This window comes from Carassius carassius, chromosome 12, assembly GCF_963082965.1.
Source record: "Carassius carassius chromosome 12, fCarCar2.1, whole genome shotgun sequence".
Classification (NCBI taxonomy): Eukaryota; Metazoa; Chordata; class Actinopteri; order Cypriniformes; family Cyprinidae; genus Carassius; species Carassius carassius.
Genome location: NC_081766.1, coordinates 7711241 through 7730736, shown reverse-complemented (window position 1 = coordinate 7730736; position 19496 = coordinate 7711241). Strand labels below are relative to the sequence as shown.

Below are 19496 nucleotides of genomic sequence, written 5' to 3'. Positions count from 1 at the left end.
ATGACCCAAAAAACTGTCAGTCTTTCCCTGGAATAAATTGTGGAATGTTCCATTTTTCTCAGGCAGGGACGCTTAAGGTTATGTATGCCATGAATAAGATCGTAACCTTCTGTAATGTGTATGATTAAAGACGGAACTTATTTAAATAACCAATTTAGTGATCAATTCAATTATTTATCGAATATAGTTTGAATATCTGAATGCGTCACCAGGAATAATGTCTATATTTTCTCCCGGCTCCGGAAGCTCTCTTTCAAGCAGACCCATAGTAGAATCAATTCACACAGTGGGGAGCTTGAAACCGTCCACTCATGCTTCTCAGCTTAGTTTGGAAAAATAAGTCTTGAACACAGTTTGGATTTCAAACTTGTACGATGTGGTTTGCGAGAGAAGATTGCGACGTGCTTGCAGCATTTCAATCATTCGCCACTTCACACGGCCTCCATATTAATACCGTTTAGAGATGATGATGTCGTGTATGATGAAACGAGTTAGCGTTTATTAGACTGAGTAGAGTAGATGCTGTTCGTGAATCACGTATCGCACGTTGCCAACGAGATAACCATCTTTCTTCGTGCTTATGCAGCTGGTGTTTCTCCGAGTTAAGATATGGTTGACATGAGGTGACTTCGGTCATCCTCGGCTGGACGGGCGTCTGTATTTGCACTCAAAGTCATGTTCAGAATGTAATTAAAATATTTAGTAAAATATACAAAAAATATGCTCTTATCTGTTATAATAATTGATATGATAAAAAATGTTGTGGACCACTTATATAAAACCTCAGACATTAAAACGTAGATTTTATCCGAAAGTCAGGGGTCTTCAACCAGGCCAAGGACATGCAGACAAAAGATCACGTTACGTAAAATCGAGTGTTGCATTTTAAAACTAGCATGCTTTACTATGGATGTCAGTTCCAGTCCTCGTGTACTACTAATGCACATTTTGTATGCATCCCTAATCGCTTAGCTTCAGGCGTTTTCTATTCGACAAGTAAGTACCCTGCAAAGTGGACATCACAGGATATTCCGACATGATTCCAGTTCGAAGGGAGCGTAAATAAATTAAAATAAAATAAATAAATTTATGCTTTTATCCAAAGTCACTTACAATATATTCAGGCTAACAGTCTTTTCCTAACCTGTGTTCCCTGGGAATCGAACCCACAACCTTGCGCTGTTAACGCAATGCTCTACCACTTGATCCACCATGAATGAAATGTAAATGAAGGCAGCATTAAAGTGTGCAAGATGTGAATTTAAAATGTATTTATTTGCAGACACATAATGTCACACTTCTCTAGTAAGTTTCATCTGCGTGTGAAGACGCTGCAGGCCCTGGCATAGCGCGAATCCGTGAATGAATGTTCCCGAAGTGAAGTAAACTTCGGATTTCCCTTGTGGGGAGCAATAAACACTTCAATGAACACAGTTCATGTATGGTGCTCCCTTCTAACGAGCTGGTAATCCGAGGGTGTGTTAAAAAGAGAGACGTGCGAAATATGCAGAGCGGTGGAACGCCAGATTGAGTGTGCGAATTATTCAGTGACTTTCAGGGAGCAGCTTTCTAAAAGGAATATAGGATTATTTAAAGGATAGATTTGTTATGTGTACATTTATAAAAATAAAAAAGGGGGAAATAATGACTATTTTTGTCAGCTGAGATACAGACAGCGATTGGGCTGTTGCATAGACATAATAAAAATTATAGCTCCAGTCCAGCCCTATATATATATATATATATATATATATATATATATATATATATATATATATATATATATATATCCTAAGACCCACACATAACCTCAAACCAATTATTATTAGTATCCATTTACATGTTAGGCTACAGTTAAGGATTTCACGTTTCTGAAGTGTACAGAAATATTACATTTTTCAAGGTCATTTGGATTTGTAGTCCACAACTTAAGATGACAACGAAAAATACACATTATTTATAAGCCTTAAAAAGTAGTTTCAAACTTAAATATGCAGTTTTATGACAAAATTGGTGTATGAGAGGTCTAAGCAGGACTGATATATAGCTGATATTTTTTCTTTAGTAAACGAAGGGGTGACATTAATGGCTGTTTTTCCCCCACGAGGACAAGAACCAAGAATTTTGCCATTGCCGTCTCCCAAGAAGGCAAGGATCCTAGCGCCTCCTATGTATGGATGTAAAGACTAACACATTAATGAACACTGTCATTTAAAATACCAAGCTTTATTTGCAACACGGAAGTAAGATTTTTTACTGTAAATGAGTTTAGCCTATAGAAAAAGTGCATTAAATGATACATATATATATTGTGTGGTGCAACATCCAGCCATTTCACACTGTAGCAATAATATGTTGCATCTTTCACATTGACTTCAGACACTCTTGAGCTTTCTTTGCTTTGCTTGACCAGTCAGTACATTCATGCATTGAGCATTATGATGCTGTCTCAAGTCCCTTACACTCTATAGAAGGCAGCTGTGTGTCCAACCAGAGCATTAATTTAGGGGCTGTTGCACATGTCAGCGTGGATGTGGATGTGTCTGCATACTGAAGAATGTGTCATACTTTGCTATGTGAGTCATTAGATATTTTGTTAGGCTCGGGAAGAGAAGGCCCCTGCTCTCCATCCAATCAGAGTTCAGGATGAGCCAAAACAAGGCCTTGGGTTCTTACTCACACTCGTATGTGTCTCTCAGCATGTGTTTGTGTGTGACAAATCCACTGCCCGCTGATCACACATCTTACATCCTGCCACATGGTGAGGATTTGCCAGCCAGCCGCCCAAGGTTTGGAATCTGTTTGCCCAGTATGCCAGTGTTGACATGACACCTCATGATTTGATACGGATAAAGCCAGGAACCTACAGAAATAAAGTGGAGCCCCTGCGTTTGTGGATTAAACAGTTATAGGTAAACAAACCATTGTGTCTCGCCGTGGAAATGTAACTAAACTATAACATGTGGAGACAGTATTAAACACAAAACCTTCTCTAACACAGCAGCTACAAACCTGTCCATAACAATACAAATGTTTAACATTATTATGATTTCTAAAAAAAGTTTCCATTTCTGCTGGTTTTCCTGAGACATCCAGAAATAAAAGCACTAAAACCTGTGAATGAGACAAAGCAAAGAGAGGCTTGCCAGTTTCTGTAAACAAGCCTATAACGCATGACTAATATTGTGAAATCGCAACAATAATTGTCTCTATTATAAATAAATTGTACATAAACTGTCTTTTATATTTTTTTCTGTATTAATCTGTGAAAGATTTAATCAGAATATATACTCATGAATTAACAGTTTATTCAATAAATAAACATCATGTCAATTTACTATACAGCTACATCTCTTCATTCAGTACTAAGGGCCTGTTCCAATACCCACACTTGTTGTCTTGGCCACTACATAGTGCACAAGACTGTTCCAAGTCTGAATAATGGCAAAGCTCAGTTCCTTTAATGCACACTAAATCTCTAGACTAAGCATAGTCTAAGCAAATGAAAATTTAAATTGAAAATTAATTAGATATTACATATAATTACATATACAATTTAAATTGCATAGATATTACATATAATTACATATACAAGTTAAATTGCATAGATATTATATATAATTTGGCAGTAAAAGTAGTTTATTGATGCAAAGAGGAATCTGTGTATTTTGTAAAATGTTAGTAACCACTTTTAACTACTTAATTAGAAGCACCACAATTTAACTGTTGTACTGTCATCTGTTACTGATATACAGACTTTTAGAATCTTATTTTAAAGTGCAAAGTAAAGAAAATCCAAATGTGGAAGTTCTGCAAACCTTTACTTGCATTTTTACAACACAGTGTTATATGTATTTCTGATTGGCTAATCAAAAGTTCTACAAAGACTTGGGGTCTTCACACCCCCTTGGGCCAAATATAGAAAATACATCATGTAAGTACACAAGCGGTCAAGTGTAAAGGCCCCAAGTATTGAGGCTTGCCCTAGGTGCTCCCATTGCGTTTGCAAGTAGAAGTCCGCCACCTAGTGGTGAATAGTAATCATGATAACGCTTTATATTACACTTCAAAATTATATGTAATATAATATTTACCTATTTATCATTAAACCCTATGAAGAATTTTAAGTATTATAACATGAAATTATCAGTATACTCTTTAATTATTTAGAAGAACATTCAACTGATTATTAAGTGTATTATAAGACTTCACAAATTAATTTCAGAATATTTAATAGCTTTTTAAATGCATTATATATATATCATGGCTTCAAAGAAAATGTTACTGCAAACACTCCTGACAAACAGCAGAGATCCTAAAGTTGTCAGAAATGAAAGCCAAACCTTCATAAGATTTCAGTGTTTTTATCAGGTGTGTACATTAAACATTAAAAATTATTATAGAACAAGTTCACAAAATGACATGTTCAGCAGTTCGACAAAACGATTGTGTGCGTCTCTGTTACAGAATATTCATTTAGCCCTGATAAAGTGATCAGAGGTTCATTAGTCCAGTGATTAGCAACGCACCTCTCTTTAAATCACACAAATCATTAGGTAAATCATTATAATTAACCTAAATTACAGGACATTTCCTTATTGGCATCACATGCATTAAGAAGTTTGAAGGAAATGCAGCACTTGCTGTCTTCAAGATGGCACATGTTCAAAGTTCACATGTCAAACTTCAACATTACATCTCCTCCTCGTCCTCATCCTCCTCTAGCAGGATTACAGGACAGGGTTCCATGGTTACAGCAACACCCATTCCACTGCGCCCAACAGGCATATCTGTTACATACGTCCATACATTACTGTCTGGGCAGTAGTACTCCACACTAGACAAGAAACCCCCTTGATTAAATCCACCTGAAATGGAATAATATTTACATTTATGCATTTAGCAGACGCTTTCATCCAAAGCAACTTACAGTGCCTTTAAGGTATACATTTTATCAGTTGCATTCCCTTCCACCAATCCAGCTCACCTAACACATAAATCTTGCATTGGTAGACCGTTACTCCATGTGCACTGCGGCAGTGGTTCATAGAGGCCAAGGGTTCCCACACATCTCGAGTGACGTTATATCTCTCCATCGTTTTGAGCTGAGTTTGACCATCATAGCCACCCACTGCATAGAGGTAGTTATCCATACACACCACCCCTACAAACAGAAACCAAAAAACAAAAACCAGACAGCTTAGCTCAAAATCACAAGTGTTTATTTCACTAATACAATAAACCTAATTTATTAACTTATGAATGAAAATACAATGTATTTTTTATTTACTTAGAAAGTTTATGTTTGATTCAGGTTTATTATTCCATTTATTTATTAAGCAGACACCTTTATTCCCAGAGACTCATTAATTTGATAAATGATATAGAACATTTACCGACACCGCTCCGAACTGTGTTCATAGGTGCCACGTGCTGCCAGGTGTTCGTGTCTGGTTGATAGCGCTCAGCCGTGTTCCATCGGTTGTCCCCGTCGAATCCTCCAACCACATACAGACTTCCCCCACACGCGACGACACCGGCCCCCAGCCGAGCTACTGACATAGGGGCCACAAATGTCCAGCGGTTTGTCTCTGGGTCATACCTGTGAAAACAACAAGCAGGAAGTCCTTACAAACCAGCTGTCAAGGAATATGATTTCCAACAAACAGCAATGAGGATGTCAACACAAAACACATTTCAATCTGTCTCTTTAAATGCCTCAGGCTCATGACTCCAAGAATTTGTTGTCCTTTGTTTCTAACAATGATATCTAGTGCCAAATACCAATCATAACTGCAAGCAATTCTCATTAGTGGATATGTAACCAACAGAATGTCACAATTAAAAAGGCTGTTACTGTCCCAAGAGTTTCTGTCTCCCAGCACAACAGAGGCACATACTGAGGCTTGAATTTCACACATCTTTGAAATTATAGATGGAAATAGAATATACACGCCCTCTCTCTGCATTCCTGGACAGATTAACTTTGCGATTTTGAGCTGCTCACTCAGTCATAAATGATCCTCAATAAGATTCACGCGGCTCTGTTATGAATCTGAACTTGTGCTCATCTACTAGAAAGCTTTTCAAAAACTCAAAGTTAATGAGGTTTATGCCACTTACATATTCTGTTTGTGGCATAAATGTATCTTGTTTTTGGGATGTCTATATATTCACATACTACCTTTTAAAGTTTTGGGGTAAGTAAGATTTTTATATATTTAAATATATTTATTCAGAAAGGATGCATTAAACTGATCATAAAGTACAGAATGTTACAAAAACAAATATATCAGAATATTAGAATGATTTCTAAAAGATCATGTGACACTGAAGAGTAATGGCTGCTGAAAATACAGCTTTCCATCACAGGAATATGAAAATAAGTATTTTAAATAATAGCGATATTTCACAATATTACTGTTTTTACTGTACTTTTGATTATTGTAAGTTCAGAGTCTTAATTTTGTTTTCCAGCCTTTGGTTATTCATGTAATTTTTCATTCTGTACAACACTTTTGAAAAAATGGAAATATCCACTCATTTGTAGCAAAGTAATTTTAACCCCTTTATAAACAAGACTAATTCAACCTAATTCATTCGTTTATCATTATTGGCAAGAGCATTAATCTAGTAGGTTTAGACAATGCTTCCTTATGTAAATGTTTTGATGTTCCAATAACCTGTTCAAGGTAAATATAGCAACCAATGTAGTTCTCACAATACTATAGAGTCCCTCCTTTCAGTTGTGACATTTAGATGCACTGTCATCCAGTACTTGACAAACAACACTGCACTTTTGTTTTGTCACCGATGAAACTCTATAAATACTTTAGAGTTCATGCATATCTTCTTCCCTGATCTGTCACCATGCTTACTATTTAATACATATAAAATATTCAAATTGGGACACTTATTGTGCTGTGGAATGAATGTTATGAAACGGATTTGCCTGGAGCTTTTTAGTCAAGAGTGACTGCTCTGAAAAGAACTGAGCAAAATGATCTCTACACCCTGATAGACAGTGTTTGTTTTAAATCAAAATAAAACACTTTCTGTAACCGATGAGGGATGTATCACAAGTGCAACGTTTAACCTTTCTGCATAATTTTTCATTTTTATCTCGTACAAGAACATTTTGTGTAAATGTTCTTCTGTTGGACAGGTGTGCAAACGCAGTCTTCGGTGTCATACAAACTCCTTCAACCAACATTTAATCTGTCAATCTGCACTGTGCTAATGTTTTGTTTCCGCTAGCATACATATAAAGGAAAGGAAATACAGTATAAAGGGGGAAAACCCCACAGCGAAAAGAAACAACACAAAACCTTTTCGAGTTTTCTTCCTGTCTCAGACTCACCTCTCAACGCTGTTGTGATGTGTAGAGGCATGTGAACCCCCTACGGCATAAATGCTGCCGTCAATGACCCCGACACCCACTCGGTTTCTCGGTGTGTTGAGCGGAGCCAGCTGGGTCCACTGGTTAGTCATGGGGTTGTAGCAGGACAAAGATCCAGACTCTGTGTTGTTCTGCAGAGAGAGATTCCGCCCGCCGACCGTATAAAGGAGCCCGAACAACACGCACGCCCCAAGCCCGCTACAAGGAGATCCCATGTCAGCTAGATTTATCCAGACATTCTTCCGTGGGTCGAAGGCTTCCAGACAGTCCAGAGAATGTTGCTTGTAACCTCCCGCTATGTAGATGAGCTGTGTCCCACGATGAGGAGCAGGCGGCAGGGGTTTTCGAAGAGTCATGTCTTGGAATATCTTGGACAAGAAGTCCTTGCAGGAGTTGGCCTTGCTGAGGATGGGGCAGGACTGCAGTTGCCTTTTGAGGAATGTGGGCGGCAGGGCATAGATGTGGACCGCGTTGAGGAGGGCATGGAAGTACTGTGCTCGGCTCTCCGCATCCCAGCGGACCCAGTCGATGCAGGCCTTGTACACCTCGGATTCGCAGAGCACCTTTAGACTGTCCTGACTGATCAGTTCCAGCAGCTGACAATGGGACAAACTGAAGAATTCTTCCTCTTTGGTTACCTGTGATAAAGAAAAGTATACATGTATATATGGACATATGTAAATTACAAATCCAAAAATAAATGTCAGTATAAAAGCGCGTTCACATTAATTATTGATCGTCCAGTTATTGGGGGTAAAATTATGTCATTTTGATAGGCAAAAGATTTCCTAACACAGACTTCGCAATGGGTTCAAGTGGGTCATGCAGATTTGCCACATTGTCCAAGACAAGGATTTTTGGTTCGAAAGTGACTTTATATATTGCTACACTATTGGTTAAAGACAATGGACCTTTTTTGTCCGTAAAATGTCACTGAAAAGTTTCTAATGTGACCAAACTTTGAAAAAGTGAAAAAAAAACAAAAAAACATTCAATGCTAGATTTGATATGTTAATAACAGAGGAATCGCAGTCTGCTAAATTGGTACACTGCTTCCATTGCTTGGAGTCATGTGGACCACTTTTACCTCGGTCTTAATCACCATCCAATTTCCTTGTATGGAAAAGAGCAGCTTGCACATTCTAAATGACATCTGTTTTTTTAGTTTAAGAAGGAAGAAAGAAAATATTGCAGGTTGTAGTGACATGAAGCTGAGCATATGATGATAAAATTATAGTTTTGGGTCCTGTAACTCTTTCTGTAATGCCTGATTCATTTGACAGCTGGATAATTTATACAAATCAATATCCATCTGCAAGACAGACCAGAGTTCCATTGACAAATCAATTAGCTACACAGTGCCATTCTCTATAGGCTTCATTCATTCAAAGACTAACTGCTGCAGGTCAATGGCTCAGTACAGTTACTCAAGAGGGCACAGCAGGTGGCAACTATCGATCGCTGCTAACTGACAATTCGGTGAATGGAGTCCACAGGGCACGCACCTCATTGAAGTGAGTGTTGATATACTCTCTTGTGCGAAGATGCAGCTCAGTGCAGCCGATCTCTTCTGCAAATCTCGAGATACCTATGACATTTGACGGCTCCAGGTTCTTCATGAGGAAATCGCAGCACGCTTTGGCCACCTCTTCCATCTGATAGCGCATTGCCGTCAAGAGGACGTGAAGAACGCACTTCTCGCCCACTGTTATGCGGGAGGTGTAGGCAAAGTCAATGAGGCGGCTGATAACCTGAGGACACACGTCTCGCAGGGTGACCTCCGAGGCGTTGCATTCCTTGAAATTACTGGTGAACATAGCTTTGAAGTAAGGACTGCAGGCAGCCAGCACCAGTTTATGCACCTGGGAAATGAAGACACTTGTTTATGACTGGCATTAAAAGAAAGCAGACAGGACACACCTGAAACTAAATCATGAGAGCTGTATGTGCTGTGTTCTCGTAATTAAAATCAAATGCCTTAACATGTACAAACATAATTCTGCACTTGTAATGAGGACAATTTATCTTTGTGCACTGTAATTTGCAGTGCCAAGGATATACCATATTAAAAAATAAAACATGCTGGACCTGTTTCTTAAGCTAAAACCTAAAAGCTACACTTGAATTTAGGCATCACAAAATTTGAATGTACAAAATGAAGAATGCACAAACATATTTTTAAAGCACATAATAAATTACATGCATACACTCAGACCCTTTTATAGCAATAATGTAATGCTTTTGTGTAATATTTCATTTTTAAAATAATGTTTGCTTTTGTACTCTGCATAGATAATATATACTAACATTCAGAGGTTTATGGTCAGCAAGTCGGTAAAAATTCAAAATTCAGATTTACCACCACTGGAATAAATTACATTTACAAAATATTAAAATAGTTATTTTAAATTGTAATCATATTATACAGCATTACTGTTTTTACTGTATTTTTGAATAAATGCAACCTTGGTGAGTTTGAAGAGATTTCCTTCAACAACAACAAAAAAATCTTACTAGCCTCACACTTATGAACCTTACTGTATCTGAATGTTGTTTTATATTTTTAATAACCTTTGAGTACACTAATTCACAAATATAAGTAGTTTAATCTGTTCACACTGAACTTTAATGTGTTCTTATCCTCCCCTCTACAAATTGAGAAACCTTCACGTAATATTTTTTGCAAAATATTTCAAAGCTGTCAGTCATGTATGAATAATTATGAGACAGTGTATTCTCACTGTCTTATGAATAACTGAGATACTGATGTAGACGAGAACTGTATAGTGCATGAGGTTGACTCAAACCCAGCCAACCAAAATAGCCCCTGAAAAAAAATAAAAATAAATACTGCCTGATAACATTGTTCTCCATTATGCATAAGTTGTTAATTGTGAGAACATTATTTCACTGCACTGTGGTTTCAATCAAAAATATTTTCTATGGCATTAATTCTTTTTTTAAACATATTAGTCAAACTTGCTATTCAAGCTTACTTGGACCTTTGCACTTTTAAGAACTGACTTCCATATCTCTTACCTTAAAATCCACTATCTTGTCTTTGTAAGTCACATGTAGAACCAGGTCACAGAGCAACTCATGATGGCGGAACTCGTCCATGATTTCCATGGCTCTATAGGGATGACTTTCAACCGTGTAATCCAAGTAACCATGACCCCTCATGGAGGGCACCACGATGGCAGAGAAATCCTCATCTTTGATGGGCCTCTTCTTTCTTGGACATATCATTCTCTGAGACCTAGAATGTCACTGATATAAATAGGAAATGGACGGCGACTGCAGTGGAACAATGTCTATATCCATCCACGTGTCATGAAGAAATACAGGCACAACTGATGATCGCTTGGGGATAGAGAGCCATGTTTCTTCTGCCTGGTTAGAAGTCCACCATACCAAATTTCTGTATCAAGCCAAGTTGGCATTGTTAAAATATTACTCTGTTGTTTCTTTTAAATCAGACAAATGTTGCTCTTTGGCTTGTACAGATGAGGGAAAAGGTCATTTTTATACTAGAGGATGTACAAACGAAGTTATCTTATCTAAAAAAGTATTTTAAGCACACGCATTAAAAAGGCAATATTCTTTTCTTCCAAAAAAGTTATTGTCCTCTGAGATGGTTTGTGTTCTTTTCACCCTGTAAAAAACAGAGAAACAACTTTGAGAAATGTTTTGTTTATCCCCTCCAGTGCTGTCATTATTTACCAAATGCATAATTCAATATAGCCAATATGATCGTGGATGATAAAACTAAACAAACACTACATGGAAAAGGCAATATACAAGGAATACAAAGGCAGCATTACACAAATCCGGAAGAGGCCATTTCTACTCTAACAATAAGTACAAGAAACTGTCTTTAATTACAGTCTATGTAGGCAGCTGCACAGACTTGGCTGAATCATGTTTCACTTCCCTATTCCTTGACGGATGTCAAAAAAAAAGAAAAAAAGCCAAGCCCCACCCTTATTCACAGACGCAACATGTGATTTCCTGCATAATACTGACAATACTTTGAAAACCATGCTGGGATAGTTCTGTATCAAAAGACCTTTGTGTACACTAACATGGTTTTCGAGAGAAGGCCAAAGTCTCTGTTGGTGATCAGTCTTGATGCTGTAGTTCATCAGAGGCAAATTTTTTTCAAAGGTTATGTAACATCCCATACTTGTAGGTCATCTCTGCTGCTATTATTGCACAATCCAGAGTGCCGAGGACACACTTATTTGTCTTAAAGCAGGTTTTATCACAAGACAACGCTGCCAGCCACGGCTTCTTAAGAAAGCTCCTTCAGTTGTTGCCTCCATCCCTCATAAAGGCTCATTGTGTCATGCTCCCACATACCATATAGCTAAGCTGGACTTTAAAGAGAACATTAACGTGCTGTGCACATTAGCACCATGGCTCTGGTGGGATTAATCATTAACACACTGAGTGTCAGGTTATTTGATAAATTATAGAACAGAACGTGACAAGCTGGAACTTTTGTCCTTGTTAACTACCACTTTGGAAAATGATGCAGTTACATGAATAGTTATTATTTGCCCACCCTCATGTTATTCGAAACACACATGCTGTGTCTGTGGAACAAATCAGTTGATATTTTTAAAGAACCATTACACAGCAGTTTCTATACATTGCTAATATGAACACCATTAGTCAGAGTGAGGAATTACTCGGATTAAGATAAATTTTCAATCCTAATTTTCAATGCTACTTTGAATACTCCCTAATAAATGTGGTTTTATCTGTATCCCAACCTACAACATGAAATGTTTTATTCAAATGCTGTTTGTTGCTGATTTCATTTGTCAAATGCAAAATGTTCTAGGGTTCCAAGCCATCCTCATTCTTATGCAGCACTAGCAGATGCATGCTTGTTGTAATAAATAAATGTGATACATTCTTGAAACAATGTTTTGATGATCCAGTTGGTAAGGTATAGCTTGCTTTCCTCTTCTTATCAATGTTTCCATTTTATTTTATCTATTTGTTTATTAATTTATTGTTTATCTCGTTTTTGTGTGATAGCATGTTAAAACATTTTTGGAGCCTTTCATTATAATTTTTCACACCATATCTAAACATTTATGTATTTTATATGTATTTTTTGTATTCATTCATTTTGCTTATGTTTGCCCTTTTGTGTGTGTGTTTTCCTTTTATTTGATAGATGTGACATTTCCTGTAGATGCTCTATATTGTACTTTGAAAGTGTCTGTACAGTATCATTTCTGTTTGTTTAATAAAAAGCACACTTTGGCAAAAGTGCAATAAATGTAATTAAAGCATATAGTATAATTAAAATGTGCAATTTGCTGCAATTATGGTTACTCAGATTATAAGCATAATCACATTAACATACAGTACCCTGTTTACATGAGCTCTTAACTTGACTGGGGTACTGCTCTAAGGGCATTATAAGAGTGCATGTAAACTCCAGTTCATAGAGGCCACATCTGACAAGCTCCAAAAAGGGAAAAACACATAAAAGTAGTAATGCGATTCGTGTTCAGTAATCCAAGTCTTTCGGAGACGTATTTAGTTATTATTTATTGACATTCCTTTTCAATAAAAAATTGTCTATAGCCTCTGCTCATGCATAGATTGAAAAAAAAATTATTATGTGTCCACTTTACTTTGCAGTGTTTTTGTACTGTATGGAGCTTTACAGACATGGTCACATGAACTGATAAAAACTATCTTGAAATTTTTTACTTTTGTGCTCTGCAGAACAAACAAGTTGACAATGGCATGAGGTAAGTAAATAATGACAAATTTTTCAATTTGGGGTGGGCTATGCCTTTAATAAAACAAAGTCCTCACCACTCCAGGGAGAGAGAGAGAGAGAGAGAGACAGAGCGAGGGAGAGCGCAGTTCCACTGTGTCAGCAAGAGTACAAAACACATCTTGATAACTGCACCATGACACATTACCATTGTCCTGATAAAAGAGTGAGTCAGTTTAAGGGCACTCTGGAAAGTGTTCATGACTATGAGGAAAACTGAATCATAAAGACACTGGGTACATGGCAGGGCGGTGATCACTGATGGGAAATCCTTTGATCCGATAAAGTACACTGAAATCCTTGCACAATTCTCATAATCTACTAGTTAACTTAGAAAGAGTCAGATGTGCTCTCTCTCTCTCGCTCTCTTTCTCTTTATCTCTTTATCACACAGACACACACACACACACACTTTAGGAATGTACTGCAGTGTGACTCACAGAGATGACTAACGATAGTTCAATTAGCTAAGGACTCAACAATATGAATCACCTGATGGCCCTGGGCCAGTTTGTGAGAGTTTCAGGACAGTTGACTAAAGAGTCAGATCAGTGCTGCATTGCCACTATGTCTTATGAGGTCCTGGTCACCCAGTCTGAGGTTTATTTCACAATAACAACCAGCTAATTGTGCTTTATCCCTTACATAAGTTCTTGTTATTACTGGTGAGTAAATAACATTAAATAAAAAGTAAACTACTGCACATAGACGGAGGCATTACATGATTCCAGTTCGAAGCAAACGTATATGTTCCAATCAAAGTGCATTGAAGTGTTCGAGATATGAATTTAAATTGTATTTATTTACCGAGGTATATGATGCCACATATGTCCGTGTGTGAAGACGTTGCACAGCGCAAATCTGTGAATGAATGCTCCGAAGTGAGGGAAAATTCAACAGATTTCCCCTGCTCAGGGAGTAGGGAGAAATGAGCACTATAAGGACCATGTCAATGGGAGTATAGTTCATGCACGGAGCTCACTTCTAACTAGCTGATTATCAAAGAGAGACGTGCAGAATATGCAGAGCTGGGGGGGGGGGGGGTGCGAGGACTGTAACAGAGATGAACACAATGAAAGTGACGTGACATTCAGCCAAGTATGGTGACCCATACTCAGAATTCTTGCTCTGCATTTAACCCATCCGAAGTGCACACACACACAGAGCAGTGAACACACACACACAGTGAACACACACCCGGAGCAGTGGGCAGCCATTTATGCTGCGGCGCCCGGGGAGCAGTTGGGGGTTCGATGCCTTGCTCAAGGGCACCTAAGTCGTGGTATTGAGGGTGTAGAGAGCACTGTACATGCACTCCCCCCACCCACAATTCCTGCCGGCCCAAGACTCGAACTCATAACCCTTCGATTGTGAGTCCAACTCTCTAACCATTAGGCCACGACTTCCCCTTCCCACGACTTCAATCATTTCTGCATGAAGCAATGAAGCACTTTAACCTCTCAAATCAGCAGGGATACACATAATTAAAAAGGAGAATAGAATCATATAGTTAGGCAATATCACACAAGCAAGAGTGCTGTTGTTCTGAACTTCAACAATCAGTTAAGGCTGAGGATCTTACATTTTAGACACAATATTGCCATATACTTTGTCTATTTTTACTTTGTCAATGAAAACAGTTGGGGTTAAAGCCACAGCACAATCAAGATCCGTGTAATACTTTACAATACAATTTTATGCCATATGCTGCAAATGCGAAAATAAAAAAATTTAAACCATACGCTCATTTAAAAAAGAAAAATCAGTTATTCATAAATTAGTAGTTACCATTTTCTTTCCTTTTTTTCTATTTTACTTTTGCTAAATTGTGACTTCAGAAATGATCGTTTGAATAAATGAAATCTAAACGATTGTCTATTTTGCCAATTTTATTTCCCTTGCAATTTGCAGTGTGGGCTGTACCACTAGTGCAAGTGTGTGGCCGCGGACAGTGCCACAAACGCTTCATGTGTCTTAATGTGTATCCTGCTTAAAAAAACAGTGACACTTCATTAATAAAGCATAGGCTACTGTTTACAGACAAGCAGAATAGCCCAGAATATGAATATTAATATGAATGCAACACGCTAAGTTGCACATTAAGTCGAAACATGGCCCTATTTATACACATCTGCCTTACACACACATATAACCACCAGAGATATGTGAAAACATTAAGCTTTATTCATAAATGGAAATCTGTCTACATAGATATATCTTCGGTGGATATACTGTATAACTATAAGCATTTTCACAGGACTGTACTTTATACTCATTTATATGCTCAGCTGCCACAGACTTTCCACAGTTTGTATCAGCTACCAGTTATATAATCTGAGGTAATGTTTGAACTGTTAAAGCTATATTTGAAAAACATTATACATGTAGACCTAGTAATTTATAACATCTGCTATGCTATGCTTAGCTGCCACTTTCCACGCTTTCCACTTTCCTGCTGCCAGCTGCCACAGACTTCATTTGGCAGTGTCTGCAGCGGCAGCTTGTATCAGCTGCTGACCATTTACATAATTTGTGGTATGTAGCTTGCTGTAAAAACTACTTTATATGCAAATAATTTATAAACATTTACTATATGCTCAGCTGCCGTTTTTTTTTAAATGCTGTGCTTTGTATCTGCTGAATATTTATTCAGACACTTAACGTGTAACTTTGCGAGTTGCATTCATATTCTGGGCTCTTCGGATTTTCAGTAGTCTATAGTATGATAAGGTGTATATGCTGAGTTTTGGATTTTAATATCACTCTTTTAATGCATAAGCATTTTCAAACCATGTTTTTTTTATGGGAGGAAAATGCTTAATATGAGACTCTGCTGCGTTCATATTCCAGCCACGTATGCTTGCCTGTATATAGTCTGCAACATAAACAATGTTTAAATTTGGCCTTTTTACACCACTGTTTTCCCTGCACAAATGTGCTGTTTTTGTTTAAATCAAAGTGTAAATACACATAGAAAACATATCCTTGTGTCACGGCTGACACAGAAGAGCATACACAGTTTGCGTTCAGCGGATATTCCTCAAAATGGCACCACGGTGATGCGGAGAGACACAGAGGAGACAAATTGTTGAATAAAGTAATTATTTTTGTTTTCTTCGGATACAAAAAGTATTCTCGCCGCTTCATAACATTACGGTTAACCACTAATGGCAGATGGACCATTCTGACGATGTCTTTCATACTTTTCTAGACCTTGACAGTGTAATTTACTTGGCAGTCTATGGGACAGTAACAAGCCCCCCTCTTTTCATCCAAAATATCTTAAATTGTGTTCCGAAGATTAACAAAGCTTTTACAGGTTTGGAACGACATGGGGGTAAGTGATTAATGACACATTTTTATTTTGGGGTGGAGTAACCCTTTACGTGTAATGTAAGCTATTGCTTCCATATTCTGGGCTATTCTGCTTGTCTATAAATATGCTTTATTAATAAGTTGTGTACTGAATTTGGACCTTCAATGTTACTGTTTTAGGGGTAGAGCCCACTGTGCAAATTGCAAAAAAGAAAAAGAAAAAAAAAGTAAAAAGAAAAAACGTTTAGAATTAATTTATCATTTCTGAAGTCAAAATTTAGCAAACGTAAAAATTGAAAATTTTTACTCAAAGGTTTTTGTTTTTTTATCACATTGCTACGCAAGGAACAGCAAATTATCTCTGCAAATTATTCTTTCAGAACATTTTTATCAAAGGTGATTATAAGTTGTTTGGGTGTATTGACACTTTAAAAAAATCATAAAATTTGCAATTTTCAGTTTCAGTCAAATGTATAAGTTTCGGTGTCAGACATAACACTACTTCAGAGATGTATTACTGCATGCAGCACGGGGAGTTCTCAGTCCACGATCGTCAGGAACGGGTTTCTTGTACAGAGCCCAGAACATAGAAACTCTGGAGTAGACCTACAGTAAGTGATTACAGAAAGCATTGAGCGAGGGAGGGGCCGTTCCGCTCCACTAATACACGTTGTTCCACTCCGGCTTTTAGCATGAGCGTTGCTTGGTGACACCCAAAGCTTTCAACTTTGGCACGTTCGGAACAATTTTCGTTGACTAAGAAGAAATATACAAACTAACTCACCAATCTTTGTGTGAAACGTAAGTTACACGATATTTATAATTAACGTTACTGCATAATATTACACTAGCTATCATGCTAGTTTTTATTTGTATTTACCTAACGTTACTGCTGAATCTGTGCAATGCTACTACAGTAGCACTGCTCGTGTGATATTGCTTAAGGATTATAAAGAACCAAACTAGCCTACTCTGTCAGTATTTTAGTTTGGGGAGAAAAAAAAAACATGAAGCGCTCATTCATGATTTTAGGAACTGTGACATCACACCGTGGGCTGGCTGTCGCACCCCTGATAACATTGTGCTGATCATGCAAGAATCAAAATAACATATTAGTTTAGACAATTGTCAAGCGCGCGTTTTCTAGAGCGTTCTGGTGTCCATCGACACAAATGTAACGCAGTTTTCTATCTACACCCGCTAAAAGCACTCACCTTGTTTCAGGAACCGGCGACAGTTCTTCACTTACTTCCACTTAAGTTACGTGCTGTCATATGTGCTTTATATAAAGAACAATGCTGTTAAAATTCAAATAAGAGATGAATAAATGAAGAAGGGAATGCCCTCCGAACGCTTTCACGAACAGAACGTTCCAGTAGTTGGCGCGTAAAACGTCAAAGAAAAACAGAAGGGAGGAAAAAAATCGAAAGTTTGCTGTGAGGCAAAGCTCGACTGCCTTCCAGCTGTCAATTGACTGCGATGGGAAACGCGCGCACACGCTTTCACTAACGCTTGCGCGCCCGTAAGCAGCCTTCCAAGTTCCAAACACACAGCGCAGTATGACTGTGTGAAGGAGGCTCGTGCACACTCACTAGCGCGCGTTCCCGCTGGCAGCGTTCCAAACACTGAGTGCCATTGACATCAGCATGACTGTGCAACTCCTCTGTTCAGCTGAACGCCAGTGGGACCTATCACAGGCTGACTGACAAACCGAAAGCAAAGATATCGAGGACTGTCAGTTAATCTCATTTGTTATTTAAATATACATCTCAGATAACCCATCTCTGAATGCTTCGCAGTCCAGAGAATTTGACATGTTCTTTGCCAAAAATCCTTCAGGTTGTTATGTAAGAGGCAAACAGACACCCACTGGGAAACCCTCTTCTTAATCCTAGATGAAATTTGTATATGTTTTGGCTTGTTGAGATTTTAATTGTCACTGAGGCTTTAGTGAGTCAGAATATAATGTGAGTGGCATTCCACAATAAAACAAGCTAATCCACATTTCAAACAGGGGAACTTCAGCCTCACATTTGCCCCTTCAAACATAGTCATTAACAGTGTTGACACAAAGCTATATACAGATATAGAATATCAGATTTTATGGATTTCTGGAAGATAGCAAATCATTTTACTGTAAGGATTCCTCCAAGGCTGAATCGTAGTTCTTGTTGGGTTACACCCAGGTCTTTGACCTTAGTGGCATTTGTGAGGATTGTTTTACTGATTCTTGCCTTGTCATGATCTTAAGGAAGTTATTGAAGCACAAACATTGTTTTCCATGTAAAACAGTGTTTTCCACCTAGAGCTTGAGGTGCAAGAGCAAATATGTTCCAACAAAGGACAGCAAAGTTTAATGTTACAAAGATCAGGTGCATATGCAAAGCGTTTTCTTATGGCAGTGTTTGCACTGAATTAGTCATTCTTAGTTCTGCCGAAGCATTTATAACATTGAATCAATTAGCATTTATTGATAATGCTAATTATGATATGATTATAATAATCTACTCATCTTTAACATAACACCTATCAATGCTTACTATGCACACTTTGGTACAGTAAAACCATTTAGAACCACAATCAAATATCATAATTTGTTTGTTATTTAGTGTTCTTTCTTATTGCACAAGAAGATAATGGACTTTGTCCTTTGTATAATATGCCAACTGTTTCTTTGCAATGTGTGCAGGTCATTAGGTTTGCTCTTTCACTTACACAGTTAGTGCCAAGAGAATAAAAAAGCGCACAGTGACACAGCAGAACATGAGACCTTACTAATGCACAACCTGCATGCACAACACTTTTTTTTTAGACACCCACTCCCCCCATTATGCGACCCTCCCTACTTGTTTCTTATTTGATATTTTTTATTATTTGAAACCCACTGAGTTTGATTGCTTCACAAATTATTTTGTAATGTGTATCAAAATAATTTCCATATTGATTAGTTAGCACAAAAAAGAGTAACCAAATTAA

The 19496-nt window shown here is 37.7% G+C and overlaps 2 protein-coding genes and 1 long non-coding RNA gene across 3 annotated transcripts in view; 1 reads left to right on the top strand and 2 right to left on the bottom strand.

The window, feature by feature from the left end:
• Positions 1-2405: 2405 nt before the first annotated feature.
• Positions 2406-4541, bottom strand: LOC132154669 (uncharacterized). Its single transcript, XR_009437182.1, has 2 exons — positions 4095-4541; positions 2406-4052 (listed from the first exon to the last, which is right to left on the bottom strand). It is a non-coding gene; the product is annotated as an uncharacterized LOC132154669 (long non-coding RNA).
• Positions 4542-4564: 23 nt separating this feature from the next.
• Positions 4565-18141, bottom strand: LOC132154667 (kelch-like ECH-associated protein 1A). Its single transcript, XM_059563311.1, has 7 exons — positions 17735-18141; positions 10439-11054; positions 8905-9261; positions 7361-8037; positions 5397-5602; positions 4988-5164; positions 4565-4868 (listed from the first exon to the last, which is right to left on the bottom strand). Exons 2-7 carry the CDS (start codon positions 10646-10648, stop codon positions 4693-4695), a joined length of 1803 nt encoding a protein of 600 aa, XP_059419294.1. The 5' UTR covers positions 10649-11054; positions 17735-18141; the 3' UTR covers positions 4565-4692.
• The window catches only part of LOC132154668 (cytokine receptor-like factor 1), an 18497-nt gene continuing 16233 nt past the window's right edge, over positions 17233-19496 (top strand). The window contains exon 1 of the mRNA XM_059563312.1: positions 17233-17321. The gene's annotated coding sequence lies outside the window, so the exon portion shown is untranslated. The remainder of the gene's footprint in view (positions 17322-19496) is intronic.